This window comes from Pelobates fuscus, chromosome 13 (assembly GCF_036172605.1).
Source record: "Pelobates fuscus isolate aPelFus1 chromosome 13, aPelFus1.pri, whole genome shotgun sequence".
Classification (NCBI taxonomy): Eukaryota; Metazoa; Chordata; class Amphibia; order Anura; family Pelobatidae; genus Pelobates; species Pelobates fuscus.
Window position 1 is genome coordinate 65,677,191 of NC_086329.1, and position 22,376 is coordinate 65,699,566.

Below are 22,376 nucleotides of genomic sequence, written 5' to 3' on the forward strand. Positions count from 1 at the left end.
TTACACGATCTTAGGTTGTCTATTTTGTTTCAGTTTGCTTATTATATATATATATATATATGGTTTTAATAATAATAGTTATTTTATTTTACAATGCAGATATTACATGTATATTACTGTTATGGTTAGCCTACATTACGGCTCCTTTTTCTGTCATGCTCGTACGACATACCACGAGTTCACATACACACGGTCCTATTTTCAAAGAGTATAATGGAGATATGATGTTATTACAACCATGTACATTACGATTACATGGCACTAACTATTCAGGCCATTTCTTATCATGCTCATACGATATACCACGAGTATATAAGAACACGGTCCTACCTTCCACAGAGGGTTTCGGGTTGAATCACACGCATTGGTTCAACCACTCATACGTCACGTTACAACATTTTCTGCCTAGATTGTCATTTCACATGGCATTTACAAACTCAGGCCTTTTCTTGACACACTCAGACGACGTAACACGAGTATTCAAGAACACGGCATATACGTCTCACAAGACTTTCGGTTTTTGAATCACACGTTCTGGTTCATACATTCATACGTCACTTTACAGCAACATTTATGATTCTGCATATTGTCACTTCACATTAAAAAGTCCCTTGCATTCCCAGATCAGTTTAGTGACATGCATATCATCTGATCACCTTCCATATATACACATTACACGGCCAATCCCCCTGCTGCCAGGTATCGGACTCAGCGTAACGCTTGTCACCTAGCATGGGCAGTCATGTCACTATCATACTCATAGATTTTACACCTCCCACACATACTGCTAGAAGCCCTAATCCCAGCCTATACAGATTACACAGGTCTCACAGGATCCATTCTCACTCTATCCCTTTTTAGGTTTATCCAGGTTTTCATACCTGTCGAATCTCAAAACTTCATACATACTACCAGGTACGTAAGCCTGCTCACGTTGTAGTTCACATACGTTTCATTCTTCTAGGCCATAGAGTACTGGCAAGTTAGGGGTATAGGCCCAAATAGGTACCTCCCTTCTTGGCATTTCTGCCTATCGTTTAGTGGTCCGCGAGGCCAACACCCCGCCTCAACGTTTTGGAGGCAAACGCCATCGGGCCACACGTGAGTTAGCCGCCTCGCAATATTATAGAGAGGGCCTCACCTGTCACTCCCTCCCCCTGTTTTCTTTTACTATCACCGAGAGGCCTACGATTCCTGCCACTACGACCGGTGGCCTCAATAACCCCTCGCGCCAACTCATAGACAGAGCCTCTCATAGCCACTTGGCAACTAGCAGGGCCTCACCTGTCACAAAACAAGATTAATTTTTCGCCTTTCAGGCCTAGTTAGCCTGCCAGTATCACCCCTGGGGAATCGGTCACTACACCCCTTACCATGGCTGGGTCGGCCGCTGCAACCCCTCCAGCACTGGTTGAGTTGCAATCACTTTCTCCAGCCATCTGTTTCAGGGCACATGCTAAATCTGTGTCCAAATAAAATGTATCCCAAAACTATACTTAACATCAATAAACATTTCTGTACTTACGACATTACTGCCACATCATCCATCTAGACATTTGGTGGAATTCATTATCTCGGGTCTATCAGAAGGATTCACACATGCCTTCCGGAATCCTGGAATGTCCTAATTTACAATCCGCACAACAAACCCTACAGCGGTGGAGACACTCATAGCCAGGAAGTGGCAGAGGACTTCCTATGGGGGCCCTTCCAGTCCCCTCCGTTCACCACATAGCGGACAAACCCCATCGGTATTGTCACGGGGAAATCTTCTCACAAACAGAGACTTATCATTGATCTATCAACACCTCACACCTCTGACACTCATCTGAACTCCCTCATACCCTCTGAGGAATTTTCACTGCAATATTCCACCATAGATCACGCCATTACGGCTATCATGCAGGCAGGGGCCGGAGCATGGCTCAGTAAGACTGATATCACAATGCTTTCAAGTTACTGCCTATCCACCCTACACTGTGTCACCTGCATGGTATCAAGTGGGCAGGGAACTATTGTTTTGCTCACGTTTAACATTTAGGTTCCAAAGTAGTCCGGCCATTTTCGACGTATTCGCCGAAACCCTATGCTGGTTTTATTAAATATAGCCAGACGCCCTACAGGTATACATTATCTGGATGATTTCTTACTGGTCGAGGAGAATATTTCCCCTCCCAGTAGCCTAAAATAAACCATCAGTCTATTCGAACAGGTGGGTGTCCCAGTCTCCTCCACCAAGACTGAAGGACCAGATACCTTCATCACATTCCTGGGTATCATACTAGACTCAGCCACCATGCAAGCTAGCCTGCCACGCCCAAGGTAGAAAACATTCTGATCAACATAATCTCTACATACAACTCGGTACTTGCAACCGCAAGAATTACAGTCTCTGCTTGGGTCACTGAATTTTGCCATTCACATCATACCTCAAGGCCGGGCTTTCATCTCACAACTCCTTTCCATGTTTCCTACTTTTAGACATGATGGACACAGGTCACCCCTGGATACCCAAGCCACGGCAGGCGTAATTATGTGGAGAAAATTTTTAACCAGCTTGAATGGTAAAAGCATGTTCCTTCCAAAATTGTCTGACTCCTCACCTACCATTTGGTCAGACGCGGCGTCTACCACAGGTTTTGCAGCAATTTCTCAGGAACGAATGGCTTTGGGGCAGCTGGCCTTCAGAAGTTTCAGGACCTGGAGGGTTTTTCCACTACCTCAGCTCTGTTTGAGATATATCCCATCGTGACGGTTGCCGTGGCATGGGTGCATTTATGGGCAGGTTCGTCTGTACGTTGCTACTCAGACAACCAAGTAACTTTTCACATTATAAACAAGGCTGATCCAAATCACTGACTATTATGAGATTCTTGAGGAAACTCACTTGGCTGGCTGCATGTCATAATTTTCTCTTGTTTTGTATTCATGTTCCAGGTGTATGTAACACTGCTGCTGACAATTTGTCTCGCTTTCATTTCCAGGCTTTTCGTCAAATACTCCCGTCAGCCGCACTCACAGCCACGAACACCCCACTATTCCACCATCTAGTAATGGACTAGATGCTATTATGCAACATAGCAGAACATTGTCCCAATTAGCACTGTCTACTAATACCCGGGAAACTTACGATAGAGCTTTCATTTGATTTAAAGATTCCTTTCTGAACACAACATCTTACAACCTTTCATCATGACATCCTGGTTGGGCTTTGCTTCTTTTTGCCACCTCAAACTCAAACTATCATACAACACAATCAAACCATATCTGACAGGCATCCAACATCACATGCTAACTTTACAACCAGACAAATCAAGTGTCCTCCTACCAATTAAGAACATCCTTAGGGGTATTCAGAGATCCGAACCCCCACGTACGGCCCAGAGGCTACCCATAGATTTCCATATTTTTAAAGACTTATACAATTCACTAGATTTAAACCCTTTGCCAACAACACAAACCTCATCGTTAAAACCGCCATATACGTAGCCTTGTTTATGGTTTCTTGAGACCAAGAGAATTTACCGCCATCAGCACAACACAGTCCACTCACATCCTACTTCATTCACACTTAACAAAACACATGGACTATTATATCTTGACTCTGCCTCACTCCAAAACCAGTCAACATGCACTTTCAGTAGAGGTTAAGTACTATCCTACTCACAACAGGTGGAGCCCCGTCAAACTACTGGACTCATATACCCAGCATAACAACGAACCACCATCTCAACCACTTTCAGTCTACAAGGTTCGGTACTCACTACCACCACCTTTATGACACACGTCAGGTCTTTACTTACACAGCTGGGCCTCAAATCAGCTAACTATTCGGGCCACTCCTTCCGCATAGGAGCGGCCTCCACAGCATCCAGTGCAAACATTCCAGTTCATGTTATCAAGTCACTAGGGCGCTGGAAATCATCGGCTTACTCTAGATACATACCTAACCCGGTACAAGAAGTAAGAAATGCCTTTCAAGACATGTCTGGTTAAAGTATGTATATTGCTGGTATGTAATAAATTTGATTTTCTACTTTTGCCCTCTTTATTTACAGGCCTACCTCATCGTCGGTTCCGGCACACCACAACCGACTTGCTCTTTTAATACCATCCTACACTTATCAGTGTTTGTATCTTCTGTACTATCATGAGCCCTTAACACAAGTATTAAGGCCTTTTGGCCTGTAATTGTGGGAGGGGCGTATGACACACCTCTTCCCTACTTAAGGGACACCCCTTACCTGGCTCCATATCGTTCGAGGTCAGCGCTGCATCACCCTCCCACCCACTCCTCATTATTAACTCCTTTTCTCTTTACATTTCTTCTTTGTGGGCCCTCTTTATTTACAGGCCTACCTCATCGTCGGTTCCGGCACACCACAACCGACTTGCTCTTTTAATACCATCCTACACTTATCAGTGTTTGTATCTTCTGTACTATCATGAGCCCTTAACACAAATATATATATATATATATATATATACACATATATATATATATATATATATATATATATATATATATATATATATATATATATATATATATATATATTTACCCAGGACATACTTGAAAACGAGAGAAATCTCAATGTATCTTTCCTGGTAAAATATTTTATAAATAAATAATATATACACATACATATATATACACACATATATACACATACATATATACACACACACACACATATACACATACATATATACACACACACATATACACATACATATATACACACACACACACATATACACATACATATATACACACACACACACATATACACATACATATATACACACACACACACATATACACATACATATATACACACACACACACATATATATATATATATATATATATATATATATACATACACATACATATACATATATATGTATATATCTATATATATGTAGTAAGGCCTTTTGGCCTGTGTTTGTGGGAGGGGCGTATGACACACCCCTTCCCTACTTAAGGGACACCCCTTACCTGGCTCCATACCTTCGAGGTCAGCGTTGCACGAGAATCCACTTCCGGTTCACGTGCGGCGCCATCTTGCTTTTCAAAAAACCCGCGGTTTTCGTCTGGTGTAGCTGTGTCCAGGATTCCTTACAGGTTTTCCGCCCATCCAGCTCCTCACAAATCCGGTCTTCATCGCAGACTACGTCCTAGTGATTTCCAAATCGTAAGTTCGACGCCTGGATCATTCCCACGGCGTCGCGCTGTTAAACGGGCCTTACTTTACGGCCCAACGCTTTACGGCCAGCTACATATTCTGTTAAATTCCTTTCGTTAGTTTATATACGAATGGTACTCATTCACTGGTACCCACTTCGTTTCAATTCGTCTACTCGAACTGACTGGCGTTCGGTTTTCTGCATGTCTTATACACATATCTTTTGCCTATGTCTGTATCATACAGTATCTGGTCATTCATGCGATATATGCTTTCGGCAGTTTGCTCATGTCATTCACATCGCAATTCGTTTCATATCTTTTAATACAGCATACAGCCTGTATATGTATATATAAAATATAGTTCGGTATATTTACCTGTTTCATGTACAATCCATATATAATATGTTATTTAAATCTCATTATGTTTTTAGGTTCTTTTGACTCATATTAATTTATGTTCACATTAATTTAGATAGCATGTATAAGACATAAATGTGATAAGTTAACTAAAGGTATTTCTGAATATTACGTTTTTCACAACCACGTACACACGAATACATGGCACGTACTATTTCTGACCTTTCTGTATGTACTCAAACGATATAGCGAGTATACAAGAACACGGTCCCAACATCACAAACTTTCGGGTTGAATCACACGTTTTGGTTCAACCACTCATACGTCAACTTTTCTGCATATGGTTATTTTCACATATTTTCTACCTCACCCACATCTTTCAAATTTACATCACGGCTTAGATAATCCATACCAGATAAATCAGATAACTCCCTGCACCATGGAAAACTACAAACAGTAGCATGGCCATGTATATATATATAATTTTGGTCACCATGTAGACACATTATACACACCCTAAACACCCCGCTATCAGGATAAATATCTGCGTTACAGTTATACACCATAACAAATCAGGCAGGTTACTACCATGCTCATAAATTTTCCCCTACAACACATACGGTTAGAAAAGCAACTACAGCATATCTAGTCTACATTGGTTTCACAGGATCCAATTCTCATACTATCATATCTTATTTCTACCCATTTAGGTTTACCCAGGTTTTTCTATACCTGACGCATCTCAAAATACGTATACATACTACCAGGTACGTAAGCCTGCTCACGTCATGATTCACATACGTTCCATCTCTACATAGGACATAGAGTACCGGTAAATTCAGGGGTATAGGCCCAAATAGGTATCTCCCCTCTTGGCATACTGCCTACAGTTTAGCGTTCTGCGAGGCCAACACCCCGCCTCAACGTTTCGGAGGCAAACGTCCCTCGAGCCACACGTGAGTTAGCCGCCTCGCTAATTATAGAGAGGGCGTCACCTGTCACTCCCTTCCCCTGTTTTCTTTTATTGTCACCGAGAGGCCTACGAATTCCTGCCACTACGTCGGGTGGCCTCAATATCCCCTCACGCCAATGCATAGATAGAGCCTCTCATAGCCACTTGGCAACTAGCAGGGCCTCACCTGTCACCAAAGAACAAGATTAATTTTTCGCCTTAACCGGCATAGTTAGCCCGCCAGTACATCCCCTGGGGTTCCACACACTAACGATATATTTTCTCATCTGGTATGTCTCAAGAAGGGGTAGAGGATTTCTCCATCCCGAGCACTCCGGCTAGAGCAAATACCCCATCACAGGAAGAAGACATGGCTAGTCCTGCATCTTTCAGGTCATGGACAATCCCTTGCATAACCAGCGAACTCAGGAGGCGACAAATTCCTTTCCCCGCTACTGCCAGGAAAGCGGAACTGTACAAATTACTGCACACCTCAACTGATAACACTAATGCAGGGGAAGGGACTAGCCAGTCTAACCCGGCAGATATACACGGCATGCTAACATCCCTCATGTCATCCATGGGCAAGGTCAACTCCAGGCTGGAGACACTGGAATCGGTCACCACAGCCCTTACCATGGCTGGGTCGGCCACTGCGACCCCTCCGCCACTGGTCGAGTTGCCACTAGTTTCTCTAGCCACCACGTCTGACGAGCAGGAGGTTAACCCTGCCCATATGATACCTGAGCACCTTAAGAAAGACATCCTGGAAGGTAAAGATGTCAACTTAGCTGCACTACTAATTGCCTCCCAGGATGTGGTGGAGCATAAAACTTATGCGTATGAGGATATTTTTGTGGTGGTCAAGTCTAGGGATGCACGCCTAAATAGGAAACTCACCATCCCGGAATTTGTGTTGGCCTTTGGCATTTACCGGGACGTCATATGTGCCGTTTACCCACACAGGCGTGAGGAATTTGATATGTATATGCACAAGCTGGTGGACCTGGGCAATAAATATGGTGGATCGGCATTCTACGATTACCATAGATCTTTTTCTGCGAAAGTGTCAGGCGCCTTCTCACAGTACGGGACAAGGTCCAACTGGAGCAAGATAGACACGGTGATTTTCTGCAGACACTTTGCAGGTCTAAGGACGCCGGCTTGTGCATACTGCTCCTCTATGTCTCATTCGGCAAATTTTTGTCCCACCACTGCTAACGAGCATACCCACTTGCAAGGACCTAGCTCCGCTGGTCCTATGGAGAAAATATCCAAAGACAAACTGGGAAGGCCTATCAAGTTTCTGGGCAAATCCCAGATATGTAATAATTTTAATGTTGGAGCATGTAATTACAGCGGTTGTCGTTTATTGCATATATGTTCAAAATGTTTCAGGGCACATGCTAAAATCATGTGTCCCAATAAAATGTATCCTAAACAATACTTAACGTCTATAAACATATCCCTACTTGCGACATTTCTGTCACAACATCCATCTACACATTTAGTAGATTTCATAATCTCTGGTCTAATCAGAAGGATTCCACACGGGTATCATACAAATGCCTTCTGGAATCCTGGAATGTCCAAATTTACAATCCGCCCAACACAACCCTACAGCTGTTGACAAACTCATAGCTAAAGAAGTCACAGAGGGTTTCTTATTGGGACCTTTTCAATCCCCTCCTTTCACCACATGGAGGACAAACCCTATCGGGATTGTCACAGGGAAATCTTCCAACAAGCAGAGACTTATTATCGATTTATCGGCACCACACACCTCAACCACTCCTGGCCTTAACTCCCTAATACCATCGGAGGAATTCTCCCTGCAATATTCCACTATAGATCACGCCATTACGGCTATCATACAGGCAGGAGTTGGGGCATGGCTCAGCAAGACCGACATAACAAATGCTTTCAAACTACTACCGATCCACCCTACACTGTGGCACCTACATGGCATCAAATGGGCAGGGAACTACTACTTTTGGTTCTAAAAGTAGTCCAGCCATATTTGACATATTCGCAGATACCCTTTGCTGGTTACTACTCAATATATCCAGATGCCCTACAGTCATAAATTATCTGGACGATTTCCTACTGGTCGAGGAGAATTCTTCCCCTCCCAGTAGCCTCCCAGTCTCCCCTACCAAGACCGAAGACCCAGATACCATCATCACATTCCTGAGCATCATGCTAGACTCAGCCAACATGCAAGCTAGCCTGCCACGCACCAAGGTAGAAAACATCCTGACAAACATCAATCTCTACATACAACTACGCACTTGTAACCGCTAAGAACTACAATCCTTACTGGGGTCACTCAATTTTGCCATGCGTATTATACCTCAAGGCCGTGCTTTCATCTCACGACTCCTCAGCATGTTCCCACGTTTTCTACATGATGCACACAGATTATCCCTAGATACCCAAGCTACGGCAGACCTACTCATGTGGAGAAACTTTTTAACCACCTGGAATGGTAAAAGCATGTTCCTCCCTAAATTGTCTGACTCCTCACCTACCATCTGGTCAGACGCGGCGTCTACCACAGGTTTTGCAGCAATATTCGGGAACGAATGGCTTTGGGGCAGCTGGCCTTCAGAGGTTCAGGACCTGGAGTGTTTTTCCTCTACCTCAGCTCTTTTTGAGATATATCCCATCGTGGCGGCTGCCGTGGCATGGGGACATCTATGGACAGGTTCATCAGTAAGGTGTTACTCAGACAACCAAGCAACCTGTCACATTATTAACAAAGGTCGCTCAAAATCCCTTACTATCATGAGATTTCTGAGGAAACTCACTTGGTTGGCAGCATGTCATAATTTCTTCTTGTATTGTGTTCATATTCCAGGTGTATGTAACGAGGCAGCTGATAATTTGTCTCGTTTTAAATTCCAGGCCTTCATCAACTTCTCCCGTCAGCCGCGCTCACAGCCATGGCCACTCCACTGTTCCATCAGCTAGTAATGGACTAGACGCTATCATGCAACATAGCAGAACGTTGTCCCAACTAGCACTATCTACAAATACCCGGAAAACTTACGACAGAGCTTTCATTTTATTTAAAAGATTCCTTTCGGAACACAACATATTACAACCGTTCATCATGACATCATTTTTAGGTTTTGCCTCTTTTTTCCACATCAAACTCAAACTTTCTTACAATACAATCAAACTATATCTAACAGGTGTCCAACATCACATGCTAATGTTACAACCCAACAACTCAAGTTTTATGTCATCGTACCAAATTAGGAACATCCTTAGGGGTATACAAAGATCCGAACCCTGCATACAGCACAGAGGCTTCCTATAGATTTTCATATCTTTAAAGAATTATCACACCTACTAGATCTAAAACCCTTTTCCATCAGCACAAATCTAGTCATCAAAACAGCAATTTATGTGGCTTTTATTGGGTTTTGAGACCTAGAGAATTTACCGCCATCAATACAAGACAATACACTCACCTCCTGCTTCATTCACACTTAACCAAACATATGGATTATTATATCCTGACACTACCTCATTCCAAAAACAATCAACATGCATCACCAGTAGAGGTTAAGTACTATCCGACTCACAACAGATGGTGCCCCGTCCAAATACTGGACTCTTATACACAGAATAACAAGGCACCGCCATCACAACCACTTTTTGTTCTACGAGGTTCAGTTCTCACTACTACCACCTTCATAACCCACGTCAGGTTATTACTAACACAGCTGGGACTCAAGCCAGCTAACTATTCAGGCCACTCCTTCCGCATAGGAGAGGCCTCCACAGCCTCCAGTGTAAACATATCGGTTCATGTTATCAAGACACTGGGGCGCTGGAAATCATCCGCTTACACACGATACATTCCAAACCCTGTACAAGAAGTAAGAAATGCTTTTCAGAACATGTCTTGTTAAAAGTATGTATCTTGGTGGTTTGTATTAAATATTGAAATTTCTATTTTTGCCCTCTTTATTTACAGGCCTACTTCATTGTCTGTTCCGGCACACCACAACCGACTTGCTACTTTTATACCATCCTACACTTATCAATGTTTATTACTCTGTACCATCATGAGCCCTTCACACAAGTAGTAAGGCCTTTTGGCCTGTGTTTGTGGGAGGGGCGTATGACACACTCCTTCCCTACTTAAGGGACACCCCTTACCTGGCTCCATACCTTCGAGGTCAGCGTTGCATCACCCTCCCACCCACTCCTCTTTATCAACTCCTTTTTCTTACATTTCTTCTTTATTTACAGGCCTACCTCATCGTCGGTTCCGGCACACCACAACCGACTTGCTACTTTTATACCATCCTACACTTATCAATGTTTATTACTCTGTACCATCATGAGCCCTTCACACAAATATATATATATATATATACACACATACATATATATTCATATATATATATATATATATATATATATATATATATATATATATATATACACACACACACATACATATACATACAGGGGTCAAGTCCTGGGGAAAAAAGTGTGGGAACTCCCCCCTCCCCCCCCCCCCCCAAAAAAAAACCCAAAACACTTGTATGCATATATAAACGCGTGCACACACACATACACTCACAGACGCACACATACTCAGACACTCACACAGTGGTGTATTTTAATTTTGTGCTGCCCTAGGCATGACTATACCTGAGCACCCCCCTAACCTAAATTTACCACCCCTTCCTGGCAAGGGCGCACCGCTTCCTGATTAAGAACCCACCCCTTCCTCTTAAGACTCCACCTTTTCCTACTCCTTTTAAAGAAATACTATAGTGCCAGGAAAACAAAGCTGTTTTCCTGGCACTATAATTCCCTATAGTGCCCCCATCCCCCACTCAACACTGAAGGGGTTAAAATCCTATGGGTAATTAGCAGATGCTGGATGTCCTCATGCACAGGGTGGGGACGTCCAGCATCAGTTAGGCGAATTTTGGTCACCTAACCACCCGAAAGTCCCTCTAGTGGCTGTCTGGTAGACAGCCAGTAGAGGTGGAGTTACCCCTCAAGGTAATTATTGCAGTTTCTGAGAAACCGCAATAATTACACTTGCAGGTTTAAGGGGACTGGGACACTGCACCCAGACCACTTTAATGAGCTGAAGATGTCTGGGTGCCTATAGTGTCCCTTTAAGCACACTCTCTGACAGACACCCACACTGGCAGATACACACTGACAGTAACAGACACACTCAATGACAAACACACAGACGTCACTGATTTGACACGCACACATTCACTGACACACACTCATTCATTGACAGAGAGACACACACAAACACACTGACAGACACACACTAATAGTCACACACACACTAAATGACAGACTCTCACTGATTTGACAGACACTTACAAACATACACTAAGAGAAGCACATACACGCAAACATACACTAACAGAAGCACACACACGTGCATACTGTTCATCTCCCTCAAGCTATCACTTGATCCCCATGAATTAATAATGGATCGATGTCATAGAATCTTCAAGCCCACAAATATCAAAAATGATTCTCCAAGAGATGTAATAGTGGCGTTTCATTCATATGATACTAAAAAACTAATTTTGTCGGCCTTAAAAAATAACAGATTAACAGAAGGAAAAGTCAAAGAGATATTCGCTGTTCCAGATATCTCTTATCATACAAGAGCTAAAAGAAGAAATTTCTCACCAATATTTCAAACGTTAATAAAACACAATCTGAGGTTCAGATGGCGACATCCTGCTTCCCTTCAAATATATTACCGCAATGAATGGATCTCATTTACAACATATGAGAAAGCCAATGAATGGCTGACACAACTAATAGAAAACTGAAAGTGAAAGACTGGACCGAGAAGGAAAAGGGGAAGGGGAAAAAGAAAGGAAGAAGATAGAGAAGGGAAATGAAAGGAGGAGGAGAAGGGAAAGAAAAAGAAAAGGAAAAAGGAGACTGAAAAATTATAACATCAGACATCTACTACAAATTGCTCACTACTCTACAACGATTACCAAATGCTAAAACATACTAATAGTATAGTCTTAGAAGGACATTAAAGGAAAAAAAAAAAAAAAGAAAAGAAAGGAAGAGAAAGTAAAGCGGGACTTATGAAGTTAACTGCCCAGAGTATGCACATATCATAGTCTATTTACAGGACTATAAGATTAGACTTAGTGTAATTTATTACTAAACATTAACTACTTCAATTATAATTTGTTTGAAAATAATTTGTCGGAATCTCCACAGAAAACACATACCATAATTGAGTATAATAGTATAAGATTTGATATAATATAATATAACACAAGAAATTATGCACTGTAAACTAGTGGAATATAGCACGAGAAATTAAGCACCACAAGCTAATGAAATATAGCATGAGAAACCATGCTCTGCAGTCAATGCAATATACCACGAGAAATTAAGCACTGTAAGATAATGTAGTATATCACGAGAAATTAGGCACTGTAACCCAATGTAATATAGTACTAGAAATTATGCATGATAAGTTAACGTAATACAGCATGAGAAATTATCCATTTTAAGTCAAGGTAATATAACACGAGATATCATGCACTGTAAGCTAAAGAAATATGGCACCAGAAATTATGCTAAGCTAAAGTATTATATCACAGAAATTATGCACTGTAAATTTAAAATTAAAAATGTTTTGAAGTAATTAGGCACTGTAAGCTAATGTAATATAGCACTAGAAATTATGCATGATAAGTTAACGTAATACAGCATAAGAAATTATCCATTTTAAGTCAAGGTAATATAACACGAGATATCATGCACTGTAAGCTAAAGAAATATGGCACCAGAAATTATGCTAAGCTAAAGTATTATAGCACAGAAATTATGCACTGTAAGTTTAAAATAAAAAATGTTTTGAAGTAGAGAGAAGGCATGGCGTTATACTTAGGGAACAATTCAACTATTTATTTCTTCAGGGGGAGGGGAGAGGGGAGAGAGAGGGGAGAGATCTCTTCTTTCCTTTTTTTTTTCTTCCTCTCCTCCTTTCTCCCCCCTCTCTTCTCTCTACTTTGATATATTGTCCCCTATCATCTCCAACAAGGGCTCCCTCCCTGTGGGGATCTATATGATACTTTGATGTTGGAATCTTGTTGTATTCAAATATGTAGGTGCTGCACAATAGGCAGTATCTATATAGGTATGATGCTTTTTAGCATCTTGAATTATTTGTTGTTTGTTTTTAAATGTTGTTGTATATATACTTGGTTGAAAACGGAAGGGTTAATAGAAATTGCTAATTTACAGGGGATCGGTTGGAAATTAACTACTAAAAATGTTAAAACTGATATCAATTAATGTTCAGGGACTCAACTCTCCAAACAAAAGAGCTTATTTATATAATACCTTATTAAAAGAAAAAGCTCAAATCTCCTTTATCCAAGAAACCCACTGGAAAAAACAAGATAACCATTATTGGAACTATAAAAAGTTCAATATTATTGCTGAAGCTTCAGATCAAATTAAAAAAAAGAGGGGGGTTGCAATATTGTTTTCCAATTTGATTAACTATACATGTGATTATTCTGAAAGTGATATAGAAGGGAGATTTATTATATGGATAGGAAAGATCAATGAGATTCAATATACTTTACTCAACATCTATTTACATAATAAAGCCCCAATAAGATACCTATCGAAAATAATGAGAAGAGTAGAAACAATCCGTAAAGGAATACTGCTGATAGCGGGTGATTTTAACTGTGTGGCAGACCCTAAATTAGATAAACAAATAAAACCCGGTCAACGCATAGATGGAAACCTAGCTAATCAAGCAGCTTCCTTAAGCAATCTGGCAAAAAAAAATGATATCTTTGATTTATGGAGAATTTTCCATCCCACTGAACGTAACTATACCCATACTTCAACGGCTCATAGATATGTGTTGGGGAGATCTAGATCTTTTAAAACAATTACAAACTATTAAAATTGAAATTAATACATGGTCAGATCACGATCTTCTTATATTGGAAATTAAAGAAAATAGGAAGAAAGATTTTTTGCCATGGAAACTTAATGATTTTTTATTAGCAAAAAAACAAAATATAGAATACATAAAAAATATTTCAGAATTGTTTTTTAAGGAAAATCTCCCTGAAACAACATCTAATCAAAATGTATGGTGTACATATAAAGCAGTCACCAGAGGTTATTTTATAAAGCTTGCGAGCTATGAAAAAAAAATTAGAGGGGCGCCAATATCTGAACTTTATTTACAACTATATAAACTACAAGCTCAAAATAACAAAAATCTTTCACAAGATACAATAATTCAGATAAAAAATATAAAAACATGATAAATCAAAAGATTCTTGAAAGAATAGAATTTAATTTGAAATGACTTAAAATTAAATTTTACTATCGAAGTAATAAAATAAACAAATTACTGACAGATCGACTTAAAAAAAATAAAATGGAAAATAAGATCTATAAAATTATTGATGGAAAAGTTCTGCTGTCCCCAGAAGATATAGGCGATTTATTTAGGAAATATTATGAAAAATTATATAACCTGCAACATACACCTACAGAGCAAGCAATAGAAAATTATCTAAACAAAATAAAAATTCCTAAAATTACTTTGATCCAAAAAGAAAAATTAAATTAAAAAAACACAGATAGAAGTAATAGAAGCTATAAATAATTTACAATTATCAAAAGCTCCGGGCCCGGATGGATTCTCAAATCTATTTTTCAAATTATTCAAAAAAACTATAGTTCCTAATATGACTGCAATGTTTAATGAGGCTGCCTCTTCTGGCAAAATAACTCAAGAATTATTGAGAGCCAATATAAAACCTATTTTGAAACCTTATAAAGCAGCAACAGAAATAACAAATTACAGGCCTATCTCTTTAATAAATACAGACATTAAATTATACGCTGCAATACTAGCTAATGGAATAAACTTAATACTTTCTGAATTAATACATATAGATCAAATAGGGTTTGTTAGAGGTCGCCACGCGAGCGATAATTCTTGTAGAATTATCGATATATTTGAATATGCTCATTTAACGGAGACGCCCCTTCTGACCCTGTCGATTTATGCAGAGAAGGCTTTCGACAGGGTCGGATGGGGATATATGAATGGAGTTCTGAATGCATTCGGTTTCGAGGGATGGATTGCACTTGCGATTAAGGCTCTATATAAAGGTCCATCTGCGAGAATAATAGGATATGATATATGCTCTGAATGGTTCGATATTAACAACGGAATGAGACAGGGATGCCCATTATCACCCCTGTTATACGTTCTCTCAATCGAACCGTTAGCTATATCTATCAGAGAAAATCAGGGAATAAGAGGCGTGATAATTGAAGAAGTAGAAGCAAATATATGCTTTTTCGCAGATGATGTATTGATTTCAATAACAGATCTGAAGATATCTCTCTTTAATTTAATGAAAGAGATTAAGAATTATGAGGACGTGTCCAATTATAAGATAAATCTTCATAAAACTATAGCTCTAACAATTAACATAAATTCTCGTATTTTAGCCTCTCTCCAAGAGAAATATAATTTTCATTGGACTAAAAAAAGAGTTCCAATATTTGGGAATTATGGTTACGGCGAATCCTCAAAATATTTAAGAAATTAATTTTCTAAAACTACTTAAACATACCAATAAGATTTTAAGGGAATGGCGCCCTTTGGAAATTTCATGGTGGGGAAGAGTCAACACAATAAAAGCATATGTTATTCCTAAATGGACTTACTTGTTCAATATGATCCCACTGAAAGTTCCAAAATCATGGTTGGACATGCTCCAACATTCATTTTCTAATTTTATTTGGAAAGGGAAAACACCAAGAATAAAATCTCAAGTCTTAACAAAGAAAACTAATCAAGGAAGAATGGCCTTTCCACTAATTAAAGATATATATATAGTGCTAACATAATCTCCCATATACATAAGTTTCACAGCTCCGACTCAAGGAAACAACCCTGGTATCAGATAGAATCAATAAGGATAAAAGAGAAAGATCTATCGCTTATGATTTGTGATGATAAAACTAATTATAAAACACATTTAATGCAGGCCAACTCTATGATCGTATCTCATCTGATCGGAGAATGGCAACAAATTAAAAAATTACTCAAGATATCAACAAAGATAATTGAAGGAGCAAATATAAGGGTCATCGAAAGGATTATCCCTGATATGAATCTCTCTAAATGGAGATCTGAAAGGGAGATTTATGTCAGGGATCTCCTTCAAAATAAAAAGCTGCTGCCGTTTAAGGATCTTAAATCTAACTTAAACCTTCCTGATACAGAGATCTTCTCTTATCTTAGAGCTAGAGGATTTATAAATGAATCTTTATTAAGAAGAGATAGTGGTTTAAATAACTTGGTATATAAGATTTTTGAGAAAGAAACAACAAAATCGATATTTTGTCAAGAAGGATTTTTTTGTCCTAGCTTGTTGCAAAATTGTGCTTCAAACTGGGGTTTTTTTTTTTTTTTTTTTTTTTTTCTTGTGGATCAACAGCAAAAAACAGGTGTGAGGAAGGCTGAACTTGATGGACACAAGTCTCTTTTCAGCTATCTAACTATGTAACTATGTAACTATGATATGCTCCATGGCTACAGATCTGATCAAACAAGTTTATTCAGACATTTACCCCACGGCTAAAAAACAATGGGAAAAAGATCTTAACATAGCATTGACTGATAAGGACTGGTGTACACCCATGAAAATATTGAGAAAACATATACATTGTTTAAACTTAATAGAAACTTTTTTTAAAGTTTATCATAGGTGGTACTTAGTACCAACGAGATTAGCTAAAATATCTACATCTAATTCTTCTCTATGTTGGAGATGCCACAAGCATGAAGGAGATATGCTACACATACGGTGGAGCTGCCCAATAATTTCTAACTTATGGGATTCAATTTATTGCTTCCTAGAGTTTTTTAATATTAAGGTTAAAAAATGCCCACATACGGGCTTACTTCACCTTAGGTGGGATAGACTCCTAAAAGATCAGTTAATATTAACTATCCACTCCTTTATAGCGGCGAAGATATTAATAGCAAGAACCTGGAAACAAACTCATACATCTGACAGTAGACAGTTTGTAACCCAATTATTATACCAGCTTGAAATGGAAAGAGGAGTTGCTTATTCTAATAATGACAGAAATGATATCCATCACTTCGATAACTGGATATCTAAAATCAAAGATTGTTTCAGTTGATTTGATTATTTCTCTCTTTTCTTGTCTTATTTAACTACTGTTTAATGTTAATCATCCCGATACCAGATGTATAGAACATATAGGACATTGTACTTATATAATATTTCAATTGGTAGCCTAGTTTGAAATGGAAAGAGGAGTTGTATATTTTAATAAGGATAGAAAGTATACCCATCACTCTGACAATATGATATCTAAGATTAAAGATCCCCTTAGCTGACCCGCCCATCTCTATTACTTCTTGTTACATCCAAGTATTGTTAAATGTTTGTTATGTTATATTCTGATGCCATCTGGGTAAAGTATATAATGTAAATTACCTAAATCGCATCATAATTGTATGTAGTTGTATGTATATATATGTATGAAATATTCTATGTTATTGTTCTGTTTGTTTATATAAAAGTGTAATTGTAATTGAAAAGGAATTCATTCCAATAAAAAAGCATTAAATACTATACACATATATATACACATATATATATACACATACATATATATATACTGCATATATACAATTGCATTTGTGCATGCACTCACTGGTACAACACACAAACACATTGACACAGAGATGCAGTCACTCTGACAAAATACTCAAGTCCCATGTACATTCACACAGAAAATAAAACAAAATGCAAACACCTACAAATAAACACAGTTAAATAAACAATGTATGTTGTATATGAGCTCATTTTGTCTGATGATTCAGCTTTTTATTAGTCCATTCCTAAAGATCAAGATAACTATGTCAATAACATGATACATTAAGATTCTTAAGCATTTCCAACTGGTAAACACAGACAGTAGTACATTTGTTCACTTACATGCAGTTGCGGGTAGCAAGGTCTCTGTGTATAAAGTTCTTTGAGCTCAGGTACTCCATGCCACTGCAGATGTCAAGCATAAACTTGACTAGTGTTTGAACAGGTAGGGTCTATAGAGTAAAGAATAGGCCACACATTAACAAGCATATAACCAATACAAAAATGCTTACTTGCAAAATGGTGGTAAATATGACTTTGTAAGAAGCATGTATATGAATTATTGTAATCCATTTTCTTGCTTAGTTTGTTTGAATTTTATTAAAGACACGGAGGCTCATATTATGCATAACTCTTTCTTTATTTCCTCAGCAGCAAAGATAGAGGAATATAAATATTGTCAAAAATGAAAGAAAAACTGTATAGGCATAACGGGTAGCCAATCACATGGTAGAGGAAGTGGCTATATAAGTCCTGTGTCTCCCACAATCCTCCTCTTTCTTTGCTGCTTCCTCAGACAGATAAGTACTTTTTGTTTCTCTCTGACTCAAATTTGATGATCGTTTATTTGTATGATATTTCATTGTATACTATTTATGATTGTTTAATTACCTGTTACCACTAGCGTTCCCCCTGGGACCCCCTTGGTGCTTTTCCCCCCCTACCCGGGGATTTCTGTAACCTGCCTTTTCTATCCCCCTCGTGCTCCCGCACGACTCCCGGCTCTGTGCTTTTGCCGCAACCGCTCTGTTGTCGACCGCGGCTGCGCACGCATCCCTCCCCGCTCGCGGGCGGGCTCGGCGGATCGGGTGCACGAGCCCCTTCCCCCGGCGGGTGCCCAGTCGCGTGCGCCTTCCCTCACGTGCGGCGGCCATCTTGGGCGGACCTCGATCCTTCCCCTGTGCTGCCGTGCGGTCACCTTTGCTTTGCCGGGTCCCCTGGGAACGCTAGACGGTCTGTGTGTTTCCTTTTCTGTGGGTTACTCAACCCTTTGCTCTTCTCACCCACCTTAGTGTCATTTAGCAGTATTTAATTGCCCACTGCAACTTTGCAGCATGCAGGATAGGGAGGATGGGCCTGCGGGTCCCCCTGGGGACTTCCGCTCAGACAGCGCTGAGGGCGCTATGGCCTCCCAAGAATTTCAGGCCATGCTGGAAGCCACTATGGCCTCCTCCATTCAGAAGGCTATTGCCTCGGCCATGGGAGCTGTTACTACTTCATTTTCACAATCGATGCACTCCCTGGTTTTGCCTACTCTGGCCTCCCCCGCCCCTACGGGCGTGGGGTCCCCCTCCCCTGCTCAGACTGTGCCTGGAGCCCGTAAGGCGAAGGCCAAGTCAAAACACGTCGGCTCCCACTCCTCGATGCAGGTTCTACCTGCCATGACTGACACGCTTGAGGCGGTCACAGATGGCGCGCACCCCACGCGCAAAAGAGCCCCTGGCCGGGCTAAAAAGGCTAGATTATGGAAACGGGCTAGAGCCCTTGATGATGGGTCGGATACCGACCGGAGTGTGGAGGAGGAATCCGACTATATGGAGTATGACTCCTTTGGTGATGATGATGTGTCTGGCGAGGATTTGCCCCTTACGGGCGTTAACCCTTCAGAGTCCTCCGCCAAGACCCGGGGTCCAGTCTTAGGCCCCTCCGGGGTTGACAACACTATTCTTGATCCTCAGGGTAACCCCCTGTTCGACCCAGACGACCTACGTCACCCCCGGTCCGCTGAATGGGTTCCCCCGGATCATATTGCCCAGTATGTGGCCAAACGTATCCGCACACCCCTTTCCAAAGAAGGCCGCAATAAGCTGCGGGCCGAATGCCCTCGCCCTTCTCTCCCGGGCGCTGCGGGTAAAACACCAGATATTGACCCACAGATCGCCCAGTTCCTGGGTAAGTCGGGCTGGAAGCCCAAAAAGGGCCTTGACAATTCCCTGAAGGGATGCCAGGACAAGATCCTGGACACACTAGGGCCCCTCTCGAAGCTCTATGAGCTTCTAGATACTGCTAAAACTGGGGATTCAGTTTTGGACGTGGACGTGGCCATTGGTTGGGTCCAACGGGCCATATGCTTGCTGGGAAACGCCAATACGGCGATATCTGCGGAGAGACGTAAGGCGATATTATTAAAATCGACCCTAAACTGGCCACTATGACTGTGGCGGAGCCTGACCCGACTGAAGAGGGTTTACTGTTTGGCACCTCCTTCGTTAAAGACATGGGGTCGTATGTCAAGACCTTCACGGCGATTGACAAGGCGCAGGCGAGCATGAAGCGTGTGTTCGCGCCTAAGGTTTTTGGAGGGGCCGGGCGTAGCAGGAACCGTCCACCCGGCCGGGGTTTCCGAGGCGCATTTCGCGCTACCAGAGGTTCCTTCTTTCCCTCCCGGGGATTTCAGGACCAAAGAACCCCTCCTTTCTTCCCAGCCAGAGGTCGGGCTTGGGGCTCCAGATACCCCCGCAGCGGTGCCACCAGCAGACGTCCTTACGGTGAGTACCCTTTCTTCCCCTCCCGTTCAGGTAGCAGGGAGACTGGCCTTATTTTACCGAGAGTGGGCGCAGCTCACCTCGGATGCTTGGGTTCTGCAGTGTGTAAAGGGGTATCGCCTAGATTTTGTTTCAATGCCTGTCCAGTTCTACTCCCCCAGAGAACTGTCCCTTCCACGGGAACAAGACGAGATGATCTCCGCGGAGGTCGGAGAGATGCTCTCCAAGGGCGCTATAGAGGAACTGCCGTTCGCCGCCAAGGGCTTTACGAGCAATCTGTTCCTGGTGCCCAAGAAAGGAGGCGGAGTTCGCCCTGTAATAAATCTTCGTCCCCTCAACGCCTTCCTACGTTACCAGCACTTCCAGATGGAAGGTATTCACTGCCTCAGGGACCTTCTGCGCCAGTCGGACTGGCTTGCCAAACTAGACCTGAAGGACGCCTACTTCACGGTCCCCATTGCTCTAGAATTCAGAGATTATCTCCATTTCACATGGCACGGGCGGCGTTGGCGTTTCACCTGCCTGCCTTTCGGTCTCTCTTCGGCCCCTTGGTGCTTCACCAAGCTTCTGAAGCCTGTGGTGGCGTTCCTCCGTACCCGAGGGGTTCGCCTCATTGTTTACCTGGACGACATTCCGATTTTGTCCCAATCGAAGGAGGATCTCCTTCTACACCTAGAATGGAGTACCACCCTGCTACAGAAGTTGGGTTTCCTGATCAACTGGGACAAATCGGTCCTAGATCCCGCCCAGTCCATAGAGTTCCTGGGGTTCAGAGTGGACTCCGTCCAACAGTTCCTGTTTCTACCAGGTTCCAAAGTGAAAACCATTCAGAAGGAGATTCGAAGAGCTCTGCGCGTCGCAGACTTGTCCATCAGACAGCTGGCGAGAGTAATTGGCCTTCTCGCGGCCTCTATTCAGGCAATCTTCCCGGGCCCACTACACTACCGGGCCCTCCAGCGACTCAAAGGGTCACACCTTCGGTCAGGTCACTCCTACGAGTCTCGGATACGCTTGGACGCAGAGTCCAGAGACGAGTTGGTGTGGTGGTTAGCACACATGGAGGCGTGGAATGGGAGAGCCATCTTCGGCTCCATCCCGGACGTGGTGATCGAATCAGATGCCAGCTTACACGGCTGGGGTGCTCGTTGTGGCGACGTTTCCACAGGAGGCAGATGGTCCGACGTGGAGAAATCATTGCACATCAACTGCCTAGAGCTCCTGGCTGGAGCTTTCGCGATCCGCAGTCTTACCCCAGGACGGGCGAATTGCTGCGTTCTCCTCAAGATGGACAATGTATCAGCGGTCCGCTACATAAACCACCTGGGGGGTACGAAGTCCAAGATGTTGGCAATTCTGGCGAAAGACTTCTGGCAATACTGCCTCTT

The 22,376-nt window shown here is 41.6% G+C and overlaps 1 protein-coding gene across 1 annotated transcript in view; it reads right to left on the bottom strand.

Annotated features, from left to right (window-relative positions):
* The window catches only part of TYRO3 (TYRO3 protein tyrosine kinase), a 926,976-nt gene that overhangs the window by 119,590 nt on the left and 785,010 nt on the right, over positions 1-22,376 (bottom strand). The window contains exon 16 of the mRNA XM_063440254.1: positions 18,569-18,678. Within this exon, the coding sequence (XP_063296324.1) occupies positions 18,569-18,678 (110 nt within the window). The remainder of the gene's footprint in view (positions 1-18,568; positions 18,679-22,376) is intronic.